The sequence below is a fragment of the Lathyrus oleraceus genome, chromosome 3 (genome assembly GCF_024323335.1).
Source record: "Lathyrus oleraceus cultivar Zhongwan6 chromosome 3, CAAS_Psat_ZW6_1.0, whole genome shotgun sequence".
Classification (NCBI taxonomy): domain Eukaryota; kingdom Viridiplantae; phylum Streptophyta; class Magnoliopsida; order Fabales; family Fabaceae; genus Lathyrus; species Lathyrus oleraceus.
In genome coordinates, this window is record NC_066581.1 from 349681732 (window position 1) to 349700899 (window position 19168).

Below are 19168 nucleotides of genomic sequence, written 5' to 3' on the forward strand. Positions count from 1 at the left end.
ATAAAGTCTTTTAGAAATTAGAGTTGGTTCGGAAAAATAATTTGAATTTGTAAGATTGTGGCTTTAATCGAATGACAAGAATTCGAGCGATATGGCGTGCGCCAATCATTTGAGTACTTGAGAAATAGTGAAGCGAATGCTTACTATGTTCTTTTTTATCCAAAGGTTACGAAAGAAGTATTTTTAAGTATTATATTAATTTAGGGAGATGACTCGCGTTTGTAAGTTTTTTAGGGTTTTAAAGGGATGACGAAAATTCGAGCAATGTGGCGGACGCCAATCATTCGAATACTCGGGAGATAACAAAGTGAACGCCTCTTATACTCTTTTTCATCCTAAGTTTGGATTATAAAAATATTCTTAGAAATTATGCATTTGGAAAAGATGATTTGAATTCGAATTAAAGTTTTAATCGAGTGACATGAATTCGAGCAATATGGCGTGCGCCAATCGTTCAAGTACTTGAGAAATAGTGAAACGAACGCTTCCTATATTCTTTTTAGCCCCAAGTTTAAATTATAAAAGAATATTTTTTTAGAAATTGTATCGTTTTAGGAAAATGACTTAAATTTGCATCAGTGTGAAATCAATCGAGTTTTAAATGAATCACTTGGCATTGAACCAAGATTTTGTTTATGAATAAGATTGGAAGAATTTAGTTTGAAAATAATTATGAAATTGTCATAGTGATCAATATTTAATTAATCAACAATCATTAGTTAAAAATTTAAATAAACCATTTAATTAATACAACCAAAATTAATTATCAAAATTAACAAATCTAAATAAAATTTAAGTAACAAATTATTTTAATATATAAAAAAATTGGAGTGAATAAATCACAATATGCTCAAAGCCAGTTTGTACGTAGCGACAACGGAATCAAAGTGTCGTACGTAAGGGTCATAACGCGGCGAAAATACCATATTAATGTGTCAAAATTTGGGCGGCATAATACAAAAATGTTGAATTCGCACTTAACAATCCGATTTCTCGTAATAAAATAAAATAGCAGCAACCCAACTTTATACTTACAACAACTGTTCACAAAATATTTACAACATCTTGGAGGTGCAAAACGATTAATGGGCCCAATGCGCGTGAGAAAATCCCAATATCCAAAACTTATATAATAAAACAAAATAATCAAGAAAAAATAAGTTTGATTTTATAAACAAATGAGAATAATTTCTCTTCCCATGGGACCACAAAATCACGCCTGCTAGGATCAAATGCCAAAGTGATAAACACACTTGGATCACAATACTCAGAACGATGAGAAATAGAAGCCAGGCGAAACTACTACCTAAACATAAACGAAAACCAAACAAAAAAACAGTTCTTGAACAATGGCCTCATGTCAAGAAGGCGATAAGTAAAAAAAGGTTGGAGTTTCAGCTTCACAACAAACATATGAGCGTGAAAACAAACGGCAATAGAGAAGTCGAAAACTACCTCAAACCGATGACGACGGCTCCAACGGGATGTGTGACACGGTATGTTCCTCTTTCCCTTTCGCATTTTGACCTTCTTTTCTTTTCAGAAACTTCTTCTTTGGATGGGCCGATTATTGTGTTTGGATTGGAATAAGCGATAGCGAATGCTCCTTCTGCTGCATAGGAGTGTTTCGTGAGTGTGTTGTATTAATGTCTCATTTTTTAAGGTTGTTAGGTTTTGTATCAATGAGTATAGGAATGGTGGTTAGGATTCCATTTTGTGATAATTTTTTATTGATGGTTGCTAAGTTTTTTCCTCTGTATTGATAACTAGTTTTTGTGTTTAGGATGCTGATAAATTGTTGTTGTTCTTCTTCTAATATGAGTAAGTTTGTCTGTTTCTCTGTATTATGTTTTGATGGCTAGAGGTTTTTGGTTATAGGTGGCTACTTAGGGATGATCTTCCTCTTCTTTGATGCTCTCATTTTATAGTAGAAAGATTAGGTTTTTTCTATGTGCGTTACTGCTGAAATTTTATTCATGGTAATAAAAATGAGAGACTTTCTAAGATGATAAAAGGGTATTGCCAAAATTGTGTAAACTCTGTTGTACTTTATGTTTTTCATCTTGTTTGATAGTGAACTCTTCCCTCTATTTTTTAAAATTTGAAATTCTGATTTTTGACATTATTTTAGTTTGTTTTCAATTGAATCTATTGCATTTGGTTACACCATCTTTAGAAACTCACTTCCTCCTTTTGGTTTCTTAGGTCAAAAGCAAGAAGAATTTGGCATAGAGACTAACATGGATGAATACAAGGTGACATGACATGGAAAACCCGACACTTAAAGAAAACAAAAAGTTATTTGGAGATTTGAAGATTAGTTTTTTTAGGATTTTCTTTTCAACTTGTTCTATGTAACCAATATCAACATGTAATGTAAAATATTAAAATGAGTGAAGAATATTATTATTATTTTTTTACAATTTTATGAAACTTTTAGTAATGTAATACAAAACATGTGAATTTTATGCCTTATCCATTGAATTTTGCAAAAAAAAAATGAATCATAAATAACACTCCTACAAATGAATGTCTATTGGAAAATACAAAATGACGAATGAGTGTATTTTAAATTAAACTTGTTTCATTAATAAAATGAATGAATGCTTGTAAATCTTAAGAAACGTGGTTTATGGATGAAATGAGATTTATAGGACTTAAGGCTGACCAAAACTCCAACTATCTCAAATGAAAGGCCAAAGGGAAACATACATTCTCTTAATGAAACTTACAATGAATACCACATATGATTTGACATTGAATACCATGGCCTGACTATTCAAATGATCAGATAAAAAAATGCACAAGATTTTGACTTCATATACTTAATGTTATCCAATGACCAAATGAAACCGTCGATATGATAATGCACCTGAGATATTAATGAACCTTGTGTAAATGAGTGTATGCATAAGAATGGATGCAAAGGAATGAAAGATGAATATAAACAAATTGAGTGGGGGGAAATTTAGGGTATAAAAGCTTCTCCTATTTAAATGTCTTTACCGGATATCATGAGTGATGATGATCCTCATGAGATCAGGTTAAAAGGTATTTAAATACATAGGACCCAAATTTTGCCCCTAGATGCAATGACATGATATGCTATGGGCTGACAAACTTCTTTTTAGTTTGCTGGGGATATGATGAATCCTAGCATGATTTTTGAATGATGGATGATAAACAGACCTGTGGAGAATGATGGAAATATGATAGTGAGAATTCACAGGAAATGTAAAAGGAAATGAGTAAAGACTCATCGGGGATGGCAATTTGCTGGGGAAAAGACACTGGGGAACATTCAAAGTACGATTTATCAATAGGTTCAAACACGGCTTGACAATTTAGAATGTATTTGAGAGTTCTGGAGATTTCTTATAAGAAATTCATCCGCACAAAAACATTGGAGTTTTCTCACTAGAAAATCATACGCACAAACTAGATTATGAGCCTTCTTATGAGAAGATCATCCATGTAAAAGGCTAAGATGATTCTTTATGAAGAAATCAATCAAGGCAAACATCATTGGAGTTATTTCTAACTAGAATAGCATCCAAGCTTATGGGAATTCCTTAAAATGACGAGTCATACATCACTTTATAGGAGCCATCGGGAAAAACAGGGAAATCAAACTCTCTGTATATTCTAGCAATAATTAGACTTGGATCGTAAGCAATGGATTACAACCAGCTTATAGCGGATTGGTGACAACTTAAACTGGACTTTAAATGATGTTGGCGACAACCAAACTTCAGATACCAATTACGATTGGATTTTCAAACAGAGTGTCAGTTATAACTGGACTTTTAGATAAATACCAATGACAATGGGTTTTTGAAATGATACTAGTAACAACTAGATTTTAAGGGTTCCAAATAACAATTGGATTTCCAATAAGATATTAGTGACAACTGAACCAGATATACCAATAACAATCAGATTGGAGATAACACCAGTGACAATTGACTCTTCAAGATTCTCATTATAATTGGACTTTGGATGGAGTGCCAGCGACAACTGGACTTTGGGTCAAGGGATAACAATCAACGACAAGACCAAGGGACAACACAAATTAGTGCAAAGGACTCTTTGAACTATGCATGATTTGAATTTAGCTTTTATGCATGATATATGAATGATCATGATATGCAATGCTGATATCAAGAGACAGTCACAAATATCCAAGGGGATCTCTTTAGAGGATTACTTTCCATACCAAATCGCCAGTCGAAAATGTTTTAATTTTGACTTTTTTATTATATGATTTCTCTACTCCCTTCTTCTCTCTTCTCAATAACTATAAGGCTTTCAACTTTTCTTCATCTAAGTCAACTAGTTCATCAATGGTCATATTTAAATAAGACCCAAACGGAATCTCACATCGCCTCTGAACTCTAGTTGATTAAAGACAGATTTCGATTGGTAAAACTGCATCATGCCCATAAGTCAAACGAAAAGGCGTAGCATTCGTGGCTTCCTTAGGAGACGTTCGACAAGCTTAAAGAATTTGATCTAAAGTATTATGCCAATTGTTTGATTTTTCCCCACATGCTTCTTTATTAACCCAATCACTACCTTATTTGCTGCTTCGATTTGACCATTCGCATGGGCATAATAAGGCGTTGATGTTAGAAATTTAATCCCTATTCCTTTGGAAAATTCTTACATCTTTCGACCAGTGAAAGTTGATCCTTGATCAGTTGTAATGGTCCCAGGGATTCCAAATCTATAAATTATGTGCCTTTGGATAAATTCAATCACTACTTCTTGATCAACGTTCACCAAAGGCATGGCTTCGATCCATTTAATAAAGTAATCAATACCCACTAAAATTTACCTTTGACCTTTAAATGAGGTTGGTCGAATTTCACCAACCAAATATAATGCCCAACCTCTAAAGGGCCAAGGCTTTACTATGGAATATAGTTCTCTTGCAGGAACATGTTGAATGTGTGCATGTATCTAGCACTCTTGGCACCCTTTAGTGAACCCAATGTAATCCTTCAACATTATAGGCCAATACATTCCTTGTCGAAACAACAACCACTTTATTTTGTGGCCAACTTTATGAGCTTCACATTCCCCACTATGGACATTTGACAGAGCCATATATGCCTCACTTTCACTAAGGCATTTGAGAAAAATTCCTTCAGGTGTCTTTTTGAATAATTAGTTTCCCATAAGAGTATAACTTAAAGTACGATACCTGACTTTTCGCTCTGCAAATGTTGTTGGGATTTCTAGATAATCTACTATTGACTTTCTCCAATATGTGTTATTTGAGTCATCTATGGCCAATATTTTGAATTTTTCTTAATCTGATGGAGATAACTTTGTTGCCATTACTCTTCCTTGAACTTCAATTAAATCCTCCAGTTTTTCTTTCGACACCTTTTACCCAAAAGAAATTTGGGCCAAATCATTAGCTTCTTGATTTTTGAGTCGAGGAATGTGTCTAATGTTCACGTAGTCAAACTTTCTCATCAATCTATTTGCTATCACGAAATACATGATCAAATTTTCTTTGACACATTTGTATGCCCTAGTTATCTGTTTGACAACCAGTTCAGAGTCACCACTTATTTCGACTCTAGTTGCCCCCAATTCCATAAAGATTTCGTGGCCAGCTATCAAAGCTTCATATTCAGCCTCATTGTTCGAGCAAGAACCCTATATCCGGTACTTGAATTTTGTTGGAATTTTGTTAGAAGAAATGATTAGAACTCAAATCTCCGTTCATTCTTTATGACCAGAACCATCGAAATATAATTTCCAAGGTTCAACTTCTACAAAGGGTTGGGGCGTTTTGACCATAGCATGATCAACGATAAAATCTGCAACTACCTGTCCTTTCATAGCTTTCAAAGGCATGTAGGTCAAAGAATACTCAGTTAAAGCAAGTGCCTATTTCCCAATTATACTATTAAGATTGACTTAGAAAGCATATGTTTTATTTTGTCAAAATGAGACGAAACATACACACCAACAGGCTTTATATAGTGCTTTAATTTAGTGCAAGAGAAGTACAGACACATGCATAATTTTTCAACTAGACTATACCTAGTTTCTACATCGTTAAGAACTCGACTAAGATAACAAATGTCTCTTTCATGCCATTTTCATCCTCTTGAGCAAGAATGCTTCCAATAGTTACATCAGATACCGAAATATATAACCTCATACTTTTGCTTCTACAAAGAGGTGATAGAATTGGAGGACGGACAAGATAATCTTTTATTTTATCGAATGCTTCTTGTTGTGCTTGTCCCCATTCGAAACCTTCCTTTGTCAATCGAAGAAGAGGCGAAAAGGCTTGAGTTTTGCCACTTTGGTTTGAGATGAACCTCCTTAGGAAGTTAATCTTTCTCAACAAAGACTGCAGTTTCTTCTTCGTTGATAAAGCTTTCGCTTCCATTATGGACTTGGTTTTATTTTGGTTGATATTAATCCTTATTTTATGGACCACAAATCCTAAAAAATCCTCTGCCTACACACAAAACTCACATTTGAGAAGATTCATCTTCAGACCATGTTTCCTCATTCTTTCGAATGACTGTCGGAGATGGTCAATATGACTTTTTCCTGACACAGACTTAACAATAACATCGTCAATGTAAATCTACATAAAAGTCTCAGTAAAATCATGAAAAATAAAATTCATTTCTCTTTGATAAGTTGCCCCATCATTTTTCAAACCAAAGGGCATGACCACCCATTCATAGGTGCCCATGAGCCTTGGGCAATGAAACGTTGTTTTAGGAATGTTCGTTCTATGTGTTGGCATCAATTTTGGTAAAACTTAGTGTTATCACAAGATGTCACACGTGTTGTCTTGAATGTGATATCAGCCTCCTGCAGGTTGTTTAAATATGGTTGTGCAGGAGTTAGCCAAGATGTCAGACCCGATGTTAAGACATGTGCATACAGAACATTCAGTCTGAATGTTATGTGTTTTGTTGTTGTGCTTTTCATGCAAATCTTTGTGTGCTTATGTGGAGATTGCATGCGTTATTCAAGGAGTAATTCTATTTAAAACCAGAATGTTCTATTTTCCAAAAAGGAATTATTAGCTGCTATTTCTTAGAAGATACACAATTAAAATAGAATTAGGGTTTCATGTTGCCCAGGCCCATTCAAAAAGATTCTATTTAAAGGCCATGTAAAACCTATTTTAGACACACAAGATACGAACGATGAAGTGAGAGAGTTTTAGGGTTTTAGTCTTGTGTGAACTTGTGAATTGTGAGCCATTCATTCATCTTGTTGATGTATGAATTGGACTGAGTTTTGTGTTGTAATTTGTCCACTCTAAGTTTGAAGTACGAGTGTATTTGTTTACTTGGTTGAAGCTTTTAAGCAAGATCAAGTATGTGTCCTTGAAGTGTGTCTTCTTTCTTTGTAGTATTTGTTCTAGTATCACTGTTGTGTTTGATGGGGAGTGAGTATGGTCTCATATCTAAGAGTTCTTAGATAGAAGTCACACGGGTAGAGATTAGGTGAAAAGACTGTAACTTGAAGTTGTTTACTGAGAGTCTTTCAACTAATTCTGTTTAGTGGATTTCCTTCTTGGCTTGGTAGCCCCCAGACGTAGGTGTGTTTGCACCGAACTGGATTAACAATTGCTTGTGTCGCTGTTTAAATTGCTTCTCTATTTTTATCCTGTTTATACTTCACTTGTTGTTCAGATATTAGTGTCGTGACATTATCTTCGACATCTCATATCTGATACCAGAATTTCAATTGGTATTAGAGCGGGCATCCTGCTCTGGCTTTGGGTGAGATCTTGGGACGTTACTTTCTGGTACTATGGATAGAGACGGAGGATCTGTGCACAGACCACCAATTCTGGATGGATCTAACTATGACTATTGGAAACCTCGGATGGTAGCCTTCCTGAAATCGTTGGATAATAAGTCTTGGAAGGTTGTTCTAACAGGCTGGGAATATCCCTTCACTACAAAGGATGAAGAAGTTACAACTGATAAGAAGCCTGAGGAAGAATGGACCAAGGAGGAGGATGAACTAGCTCTTGGAAACTCTAAAGCATTGAATGCTATATTCAATGGGGTTGATAAGAACATCTTCAGACTGGTGAACAATTGTGAGGTGGCTAAAGATGCTTGGAATATTCTCAAAACCACTCATGAAGGTACTTCTAGAGTGAAGATGTCTAGATTGTAGTTGCTTACTACAAAGTTTGAGAATTTGAGGATGAAAGAAGATGAAATTATTCATGACTTCCATATGAATATCCTTGAATTGCAAATGCCTCAGGAGCCCTGGGTAAGAAGATGTCAGATGAAAAACTTGTGAGGAAAATCTTTAGATCACTTCCCAAGAGATTTTCCATGAAAGTGACAACCATAGAAGAATCTCAAGATATCTGCAAGATGAGAGTGGATGAGCTAATTGGATCCCTCCAAACATTTGAGTTGGGAATGAGTGATGGATCTGAAAAGAAAGTCAAAAGCATAGCCTTTATGTCAAAGACTGAAGATAAAAAGGAAGAAAGTAGTCAGGATACTGATGAAGATATGGCAAATGATTTAGCGTTACTTGGAAGACAATTCAACAAAATCCTGAAGAGGATGGATGTGAGGTCAAAGTCTAATGTCAAGAACAACTCATTTGACATCAGTAGGCCCAATGATGCTGGAAGAAGAACAAAATCTGAAGAAAAATCTAGACAGGGCAAAGGAATTCAGTGCCTTGAATGTGAAGGGTATGGTCACATTGGAGCTGAATGTGGGACCTATCTCAAGAAACAGAAGAAGAGTCTTGCTGCTACTTGGTCTGATGATAATTCTGAAAGTGAAACAGAAGGAGAATCTGCCAATCTTGTGACTGCCTTGACTGGGAGATGGGATCCTGATGAAGACTCCAGTGATGATGAATTGACCTTTGATGAATTAGCTACTTCTTACAGGAAGTTGTGTTTCAGAAGTTAAGAAGTGTGTCAACAAGTGGAGAATCAGAAGAAACTGATAACCCAGCTAGAGACTGAGAGGACAGAACACTTAGATATCATCTCTAAGTTTAAAATTGAAGTTGTGTTCCTGAATTCCAAACTGGATGAGATGACAAAGTATGTCAGAATGTTAAACAGTGGATCTGACACCTTAGACAAAATCCTCCAGGCTGGAAAGATGGCAGGAGACATGACTGGCCTTGGGTTCAATGAATCCTCTCCTGACTGTAGTCCCACTGGTAGCAAACCAAAGATGTCACATTAGGTGTCTCAACATCACAAGGAAAGACAACATAAAGGAAAACGCCAAAGATGGAGATGTCATTACTGTGGGAAATTTGGTCACATAAAACCATTTTGCTTTAGGCTGTATGGTTATCCTAGTCCTACTCATCAACCTAGACCAAAACAACACATTCCTGCTAACAGAAAATAGTGGGTTCCTAGGGTTGGTGCTACTAACTTTATAGCTCACACTTCCTTCAGAGTATCAGCCAAAGAAGATTGGTACTTTGACAGTGGATGCTCCAGACACATGACTGGAAACAAAAACCTGCTGGTTGACCTTCAATCCCATGTCACTAGCTATGTAACTTTTGGTGATGGAGCAAAGGGTGAAATCAAGGGGATTGGAAAGCTAAACTGCCATGGAGTTCCTAACCTTGATAATGTGCTGCTTGTTAAAGGATTGACTGCAAACCTGATCAGCATCAGTCAACTATGTGATCAAGGTCTAAATGTGAACTTTACAAAAACTGAATGCTTGATTACTAATGTAAAAAATGAGGTGATCATGAGAGGAGTCAGATCTAAGGACAAGTGCTATATGTGGATTCCTCAAGAAACTAGCTATTCATCCATATGTGCTCTAGCTAAAGAAGAAGAAGTGAAATTATGGCATCAAAAACCGGGTCATCTGCATCTTAAAGGAATGAAGAGGATCATATCTGTTGAAGCTATAAGAGGAATCCCAAAATTAAAGATTGAAGAAGGAAGAGTATGTGGTGAATGTCAGACTGCAAAGCAGATAAAGGTGTCACATCAGAAGATCAAACATGACACCACATCTAAAGTGTTGGAACTTCTCCACATGGACTTGATGGGACCTATGCAGGTGGAAAGTCTTGGTGGGAAAAGGTATGCTTATGTTGTGGTGGACGACTTCTCAGATATACCTGGGTGAATTTTATAAGGGAAAAATATGATGTGTTTGATGTGTTCAAAGATCTTTGTCAAAGACTTCAAAGAGATAGAGAGAGTCATGTTATCAGAATCAGAAGTGATAATGGGAAAGAATTTGAGAATAGTAAGTTTGCTGAATTTTGTTCATCTGAAGGGATTGGTCATGAGTTCTCTTCTCCCATTACCCCTCAGCAAAATGGTGTGGTGGAAAGGAAAAATAGAACTCTCCAAGAATCTGCTAGAGCTATAATTCATGCTAAAAAGTTATCTTACCACTTCTGGGCCGAAGCTATGAACACGGCCTATTATGTTCACAACAGAGTAACCTTAAGAAAAGGGACCTCAACCACTTTATATGAAGTCTGGAAGGGAAGAAGACCTACTGTCAAATACTTCCATGTGTTTGGTAGTAAATGCTATATCATGGTTGATCGTGAACAAAGGAGGAAATGGACCCCAAGAGTTACGAAGGAATATTTGTGGGCTACTCAACAAACAACAGAGCCTTTAGAGTCTTTAATTCCAGAAAAAAAGTTATGCTGGAGTCTATCAATGTTGTTGTTGATGGTCAAGAGACTAATGTCACAGACGATGTTGAAACATTTCTGGATGATGCCCCAGCTGATCTCCTGGACAAAAGTAGTGAGAGTGAGTCCACTCAAGCTGAACCTGAAGCTGATAAAGTTAATAAGGGACCCTCTATCAGAATTCAGAAGGATCATCCTAAAGATCTCATTATAGGATACCCAAATAAAGGGGTCACCACTAGATCAAGGGAAGTGATCTCATACGCCTGTTTTGTGTCCAAGATTGAGCCTAAGAATGTTAAAGAATCCTTAACTGGTGAATTCTGGATCAATGCCATGCAGGAAGAGTTAGGTCAATTCAAGAGAAATGAAGTATGGGAATTGGTTCCAAGACCTGAAGGAATAAATGTTATTGGAACAAAGTGGGTTTACAAGAATAAATCTGATGAAAAAGGCGTGGTTACTAAAAATAAAGCAAGATTAGTAGCACAAGGATACACTCAAGTTGAAGGAGTTGACTTTGATGAAACATTTGCCCTTGTAGCTCGCCTAGAGTCCATTAGATTGTTGCTAGGAGTGACATGTATTCTAAAGTTTAAACTGTTCCAAATGGATGTGAAAAGTGCCTTCTTAAATGGCTACTTGAATGAGGAAGTATATGTTGAACAACCAAAGGGATTCACAGACCCAAATCTTCCAAAGCATGTGTATAAGTTGAGGAAAGCTCTTTATGGGTTGAAATAAGCACCTAGAGCTTGGTATGAGACTCACATTGTTTCTCATTGACAATGGATACAGAAAGGGAGGCATTGATAAGACTTTATTCATCAAAGATAAAGGAGGAAAGCTCATGGTTGCTTAGATATATGCGGATGATATTGTGTTTGGTGGGATGTCAAGTAAGATGGTTCAACATTTTGTTGAGCAAATGCAGTCTGAATTTGAAATGAGCCTTGTTGGAGAACTGACCTACTTTCTTGGCCTACAAGTCAAGCAGATGGAAGATTCTATCTTTCAATCCCATGCCACTAGCTATGTAACTTTTGGTGATGGGGCAAAGGGTGAAATCAAGGGGATTGGAAAGCTGAACTGCCATGGAGTTCCTAACCTTGATAATTGGCTGCTTGGTAAAGGATTGACTGCGAACCTGATCAGCATCAGTCAACTATGTGATCAAGGTCTAAATTGAACTTCACAAAAACTAAATGCTTGATTACTAATGTAAAAAATGAGATGATCATGAGAGGAGTCAGATCTAAGGACAAGTGTTATATGTGGATTCCTCAAGAAACTAGCTATTCATCCATTTGTGCTCTAGCTAAAGAAGAAGAAGTGAAACTATGGCATCAAAAACTGGGTCATCTGCATCTTAAAGGAATGAAGAGGATCATATTTGTTGAAGCTATAAGAGGAATCCAAAAATTAAAGATTGAAGAAGGAAGAGTATGTGGTGAATGTCAGACTGGAAAGCAGACAAAGATGTCACATCATAAGATCAAACATGACACCACATCTAAAGTGTTGGAACTTCTCCACATGGACTTGATGGGACCTATGCAGGTGGAAAGTCTTGGTGGGAAAAGGTATGCTTATGTTGTGGTGGACGACTTCTTTAGATATACCTGGGTGAATTTTATAAGGGAAAAATATGATGTGTTTGATGTGTTCAAAGATCTTTGTCAAAGACTTCAAAGAGATAGAGAGAGTCATGTTATCAGAATCAGAAGTGATAATGGGAAAGAATTTGAGAATAGTAAGTTTGCTGAATTTTGTTCATCTGAAGGGATTGGTCATGAGTTCTCTTATCCCATTACCCCTCAGCAAAATGGTGTGGTGGAAAGGAAAAATAGAACTCTCCAAGAATATGCTAGAGCTATAATTCATGCTAAGAAGTTGCCTTACCACTTCTGGGCCGAAGGTATGAACACGGCCTATTATGTTCACAACAGAGTAACCTTAATAAAAGGGACTTTAACCACTTTATATGAAGTCTGGAAGGGAAGAAGACCTACTGTCAAATACTTCCATGTGTTTGGTAGTAAATGCTATATCATGGCTGATCGTGAACAAAGGAGGAAATGGACCCTAAGAGTTACGAAGGAATATTTCTGGGCTACTCAACAAACAGCAGAGCCTTTAGAGTGTTTAATTCCATAACAAAAGTTATGCTGGAGTCTATCAATGTTGTTGTTGATGATCAAGAGACTAATGTCATAGACGATGTTGAAACATTTCTGGATGATGCCCCAGCTGATCTCCTGGACAAAAGTAGTGAGAGTGAGTCCACTCAAGCTGAACCTGAAGCTGATAAAGTTAATAAGGGACCCTCTATCAGAATTCAGAAGGATCATACTAAAGATCTCATTATATGATACCCAAATAAAGGGGTCACCACTAGATCAAGGGAAGTGATCTCACACGCCTGTTTTGTGTCCAAGATTGAGCCTAAGAATGTTAAAGAATCCTTAACTGGTGAATTCTGGATCAATGCCATGCAGGAAGAGTTAGGTCAATTCAAGAGAAATGAAGTATGGGAATTGGTTCCAAGACCTGAAGGAATAAATGTTATTGGAACAAAGTAGGTTTACAAGAATAAATCTGATGAAAAAGGCGTGGTTACTAAAAATAAAGCAAGATTAGTAGCACAAGGATACACTCAAGTTGAAGGAGTTGACTTTGATGAAACATTTGCCCCTGTAGCTCGCCTAGAGTCCATTAGATTGTTGCTAGGAGTGGCATGTATTCTAAAGTTTAAACTGTTCCAAATGGATGTGAAAAGTGCCTTCTTAAATGGCTACTTGAATGAGGAAGTATATGTTGAACAACCAAAGGGATTCACAGACCCAAATCTTCCAAAGCATGTGTATAAGTTGAGGAAAGCTCTTTATGGGTTGAAATAAGCACCTAGAGCTTGGTATGAGACTCACAGTGTTTCTCATTAACAATGGATACAGAAAGGGAGGCATTGATAAGACTTTATTCATCAAAGATGAAGGAGGAAAGCTCATGGTTGCTTAGATCTATGTGGATGATATTGTGTTTGGTGGGATGTCAAGTAAGATGGTTCAACATTTTGTTGAGCAAATGCAGTATGAATTTGAAATGAGCCTTGTTGGAGAACTGACCTACTTTCTTGGCCTACAAGTCAAGCAGATGGAAGATTCTATCTTTCTATCTCAAAGTAAATATGCCAAGAATATTGTTAAGAAGTTTGGCATGGAGAATGCAAGCCACAAGAGGATACCTGCTCCTACTCATCTGAAAGTGTCTAAAGATGAAAATGGTGTCAGTGTGGATCAAAGTCTCTACAGAAGCATGATAGGGAGTCTGATATATCTCACAGCAAGCAGACCTGACATTGCTTTTGCTGTAGGTGTATGTGCTAGATATCAAGTTAAACCAAAGGTGAGCCATATAAATCAAGTGAAAAGGATCCTGAAATATGTCAATGACACTTGTGACTATGGGATGCTATACACTCATGGATCTGAATTTGTGCTGTCTGGATATTGTGATGCTGATTGGGTTGGAAGTGCTGATGATAGGAAAAGCATATCAGGAGGATGCTTCTTCTTGGGGAACAATTTAATATCATGGTTCAGTAAGAAGAAAAATTGTGTTTCTCTGTCTACTGCTGAAGCTGAATACATAGCAACTGGAAGTAGTTGTTCTCAACTGGTGTGGATGAAACAAATGCTGACTGAATATAATGTCAGGAAAGATGTCATGACATTGTACTGTGACAACCTGAGTGCTATAAACATCTCAAAGAATCCTATTCAGCATAGCAGGACTAAACATATTGATATCTGACACCATTTTATTAGAGAACTCGTGGAGGATAAGATTGTAGCCTTAGAGCATGTTGCTACTAAGATGCAGTTAGCTGATATTTTTACGAAGGCCTTGGATGCAAATCAGTTTGAAGTCTTGAGAGGAAAATTAGGGATTTGTATTTATGAATACTTGTAGCGATTAATATGGAGTGGAAAAAGTAATCAAATTAGTGTCTATGTGGCTAAAATAAAGTGCCCCAATTATGGTAAATCATCACCTAGTTTTGGAAATACCATCTATTACGTCTTCACACGCTACCCCCATAACCTCACTACCTACTCCAACTCTTCCATCTTCCTGTTACTTCTTCACACACCTCTGCTAGGGCAACTATGCTTTTTCCAGAAAAACTCCAAAATGTCACAACATCAATATACTTCTGCTTCAAAAATTACTAAGTCTACTCAAAAGGTTAGTGCTCCTCCCATGGACATTCCCGATGATGAGATTCTGGATGTTGTTCCTCTCTCTGTTATTCCCTGCGAGGCCATTGATTTGAACCAACCCATAGATGCCTCAGCTTCTGCATGCCCCAATCAAGGTAACATCTCTAGTATTCCTTCTGGCTCAACTCCTGCCACTAATTCTAAGGAAGATATACACCACACTGATCGAGTTATAAGAAACCTAGTCACTAGAATCCTTAATGAAGGACATTATGTAAAGGGAGTTTCTACTCCCCTGTCTAAAATGTACCCCTCTCCTAAGGTTGAACAACATAGTGAGAAGGATGTCGATTCCTCCAGTTCTGAGAAGGACATGGCTGCTGAAGGGTTGTGCTCTCTAGGGCAAACCGTGTCTGAAAAAGGAAAATATGTGGCATCTAAAACTGTCAATGCTTCCCACTCTGAGAAACATGATGATGCAAACGATGTGATTGACCTAGAGGATGATAGGTCTGATGATCAAGAGGATAACTTACTTCATCACTTAAAGCCAAGTGTGGCTAAACGCATGAAGACTCGAAAAGGAAGATCTGTGGCTGAACTTATGTCAGCTAGAAAAGCTAAGAAGACTGCTGGTATTGGTCCCTCCAAATCTTGGAGCAAGGTTGAAGTGAAGAAGAGGAAGGTTAGAGAAGATTCTAAGTCTGAAGAGGATGTTGAGGAAGATGTCCTTGACATCTCGCCTGTGAAGAAAGCCACTTCTAGGAAGTCTCCTGTTAAAGTTCCTGTTGTTCCTTTGGATAATATCTCTTTCCATCTTGATGATGGAGCTGCCAAGTGGAAATTTATGATTCAAAGAAGGGCGACTATGGAAAGGGAGTTGGTAAAAGATGTTGTTGATGACAAGGAGGTCATGGACCTGATAAAGGTTGTTGGGTTGTTGAAGACTATGTCTGGGTTCTCTCAATGCTATGAGGGTTTAGTTAAGGAATTCATTGTCAACATTCCTGAGGATATTACTGATAAGAATAGCAAGGAATTTTGCAAGGTGTTTGTAAGGGGTAAGTGTATCACATTCTCTCCCACGGTTATTACTAATTTTCTAGGAAGAAAAATTAAGGGTGCAGGTGAATTGGAAGCTACAGACAATGAGGTATGTAGAGAGATTACAGCTAGGCAGGTGAAAGGTTGGCCTATTAAAAAGCATCTTCCTACTGGGAAGTTGACTGTCAAGTATGCTATATTGCATAAAATAGGAGCTGCAAATTGGGTCTCTACCAACCATATTTCTACCATTGCTAATACCCTTGGAAGGTTTATTTTTGTTGTTGGAACCAAAGTGAATTTTGACTATGGTAGATTTATGTTTGAACAAATCATCAAGCATGCATCTACTAATGCAGTTAAGCTGCCTATTGCCTTTCTCTCTATGATCTGTGGGATTATCCTGAATCAACACCCTGATATTATATGCTCTAATGACTTACCTAGTAGAAGAAAACTTGCTCTGTCTGGGCACTATAAATTGTTTAAAGGCAGTCATGTCGAGGATATTGTCATGACATCTGCCATGAAAAAGCCAGCCTCAAAAGTTGGAACAATTGCTGAGCTTAAGGAGACTTGCAAAGAGCTGGGTGAAGAGATAATGGTAGCAACAACTAGGAAACAATCGTTGGAAGCCTTGATTGCAAGCTTGGAGCAGGCTGAAGGTGAAAATATTGAACATGCTAAGGAAGCTGAAGCCCACACCTCCAGTGAGAGGTCTGCAAACAATGATGAGACAAGTGGCAATTCTGTTTCTGGTGTTGATGAAGCTGCAAGCTCAAGCTCTACTAATTAGCTCCTTTGACTTTGGTCCCTATTGATGTGATGGTTTTTTTTGCTGTGATGGATTTTCTTGATTTTGGCAATTCTGTTTTGCTGTTTGTTGGTTTGTATCTCAGCTTGCTTACAGCTGGTTATGTACTTGGTTTTGTAACCCTTTAACTTTTGACATTTCGGTTAATGACTAAATATACATTTATTTTGTCTCTTTGGTCTCTTTTGGCTAAAAAGGGGGAGAAATAACTATAGCTAGATGATGTTTGACTGATACAAAGAGGGAGAACTGTCTGGTGTATAGTTGTGTGGCATAGGGGGAGAACTCTCTGTGTTCTGTACGTGTGAAGCTGAAGGGGGAGGTGGTGTGTTCTAAGCACAATCGCATATGTGTTTACTAGTTGCTATTTTTGTTAGTAATGTGTGTATGTTTACTTCTGCTGCTGAACTGACACTTTGATTGATTTCTTGTGAACGTATGATCTGATGTATGTTTTAGCCAAAAATTGCCCAAAGAGGGAGTTTGTTGGTTCTATGTGTTGGCATCAATTTTGGTAAAACTTAGTGTTATCACAAGATGTCACGCGTGTTGTCTTGACATGTGATATCATCCTCTTGCAGGTTGTTTAAATATGGTTGTGCAGGAGTTAGCCAAGATGTCAAACTCGATGTTAAGACATGTGCATACAGAACATTCAGTCTGAATGTTATCTGTTTTGTTGTTGCGCTTTTCATGCAAGTCTTTGTGTGCTTATGTGGAGATTGCATGCGTTATTCAAGGAGTAATTCTATTTAAAACCAGAATGTTTTATTTTCCAAAAAGGAATGATTAGCTGCTGTTTCTTAGAAGATACGCAATTAAAATAGAATTAGGGTTTCATGCTGCCCATGCCCATTCAAAAAGATTCTATTTAAAGGCCGTGTAAAACCTGATTTAGACACACAAGATACGAACGATGAAGTGAGAGAGTTTTAGGGTTTTAGTCTTGTGTGAACTTGTGAATTGTGAGCCATTCATTCATCTTGTTGATGTATGAATGGACTGAGTTTTGTGTTGTAATTTGTCCATTCTAAGCTTTGAAGTACGAGTGTATTTGTTTACTTGATTGAAGCTTTTAAGCAAGATCAAGTATGTGTCCTTGAAGTGTGTCTTCTTTCTTTGTAGTATTTGTTCTAGTATCACTGCTGTGATTGAGGGGGAGTGAGTATGGTCTCATATCTAAGAGTTCTTAGATAAAAGTCACACGGGTAGAGATTAGGTGAAAAGACTGTAACTTGAAGTTGTTTACTAAGAGTCTTTGAACTAATTCTGTTTAGTGGATTTCCTTCCTGGCTTGGTAGCCCCCAGACGTTGGTGTGTTTGCGCCGAACTGGGTTACCAATTGCTTGTGTCGCTGTTTAAATTGTTTCTCTATTTTTATCCTCTTTATACTTCACTTGTTGTTCAGATATTAGTGTCGTGAGATTATCTTTGACATCTCATATCTGATACCAGAATTTCAAGGAACATCTTCATTAGTAATGAAAATCTGATTATATTCAGAATACCCATCAAGCATACTAAGATACTCAAAACCTGCGGTTGAATCGACAAACATTTTTGCCATTGGCACTGGGTATTCATCCTTTGGGGTTGCTGCATTCAAATCTCCGAATTCAATGTAAACCCTCAAAGTTTTGTTCTTTTTATAACAGGAACAATATTTGCAATCCATTTGATGTACCCTGTTGTGCGGATGAACTTACATTTGAGAAGCCTTTTGATTTCTTCTTTGATTTTCGATAGGATTTCTGGTGTGAAATGCCTTGGAGTTTACTTGACTAGCTTTCTCCCAGGCTTTATATGCAATTTTAAATCCACCAAATCCTTACTCAATCTGGGTATCTCACTGTAATCCCAAGTATAACAGTCTTTATACTCTTTCAAGGGTTAGATCACTTCGACCTTGCGTTCTGGGATAAGGTTGGCACTGATATATATTGGCCTCTTGCTTATTCCATCTCCCAAGTCAATTTCTTCTAGGTGCTACGGGATCCTTCTCAAAAGCCAAAGGTTCGTCATCATAGATGGCGTCGAGCCTCTGGATAGTCACATCGATGTGTTGTTTATCAGGGGGCTTTGGTTCAAAATCCACTCTAGGCTCTTCAAGGTGTACTTCAGTATCTTTGGCTTCAACAACTATGTACTTTACTTCGGCCTCTAAGGTCGCTTTTTACTTGTTTTCGGCTATGTAAACCAAAATCTTTTCCAGTGTGTTGGATTCAGACTTACCCTATCTTCGTCTCCCTAACCAGTAGGTCAAAGTCCTGGAACCCCTTCAACTTCGTCTACTTCCCCCATGACCTCTCTATCCCAGTTGAAACCACGGGTTGGGTGCAGATTTAGAGAATAAAATGCCTTATCAAAAGGCATGTATGGGAAACCGACATGGCTATAAGGTGCAATATTT

At 37.3% G+C, this 19168-nt stretch overlaps 1 protein-coding gene across 1 annotated transcript; it reads left to right on the top strand.

Moving 5' to 3' along the window:
- The first annotated feature begins 14871 nt into the window (after positions 1 to 14871).
- On the top strand, positions 14872 to 18383 carry LOC127131236 (uncharacterized). The gene is made up of 6 exons (XM_051060167.1): positions 14872 to 15129; positions 15223 to 15387; positions 15577 to 15961; positions 16007 to 16087; positions 16157 to 16609; positions 18262 to 18383. Exons 1-6 carry the CDS (start codon positions 14872 to 14874, stop codon positions 18381 to 18383), a joined length of 1464 nt encoding a protein of 487 aa, XP_050916124.1.
- The last annotated feature ends 785 nt before the right edge of the window (positions 18384 to 19168 follow it).

Coding starts and splice junctions, on each gene's coding strand:
- LOC127131236 (XM_051060167.1), top strand. CDS start 14,872: ATGTCACAACATCAATATACTTCTGCTTCAAAAATTACTAAGTCTACT. Junction 15,388..15,576: donor AACATGATGATGCAAACGAT/GTGATTGACCTA, acceptor GTTGAAGTGAAG/AAGAGGAAGGTTAGAGAAGA. Junction 16,088..16,156: donor TACAGCTAGGCAGGTGAAAG/GTTGGCCTATTA, acceptor TGCATAAAATAG/GAGCTGCAAATTGGGTCTCT.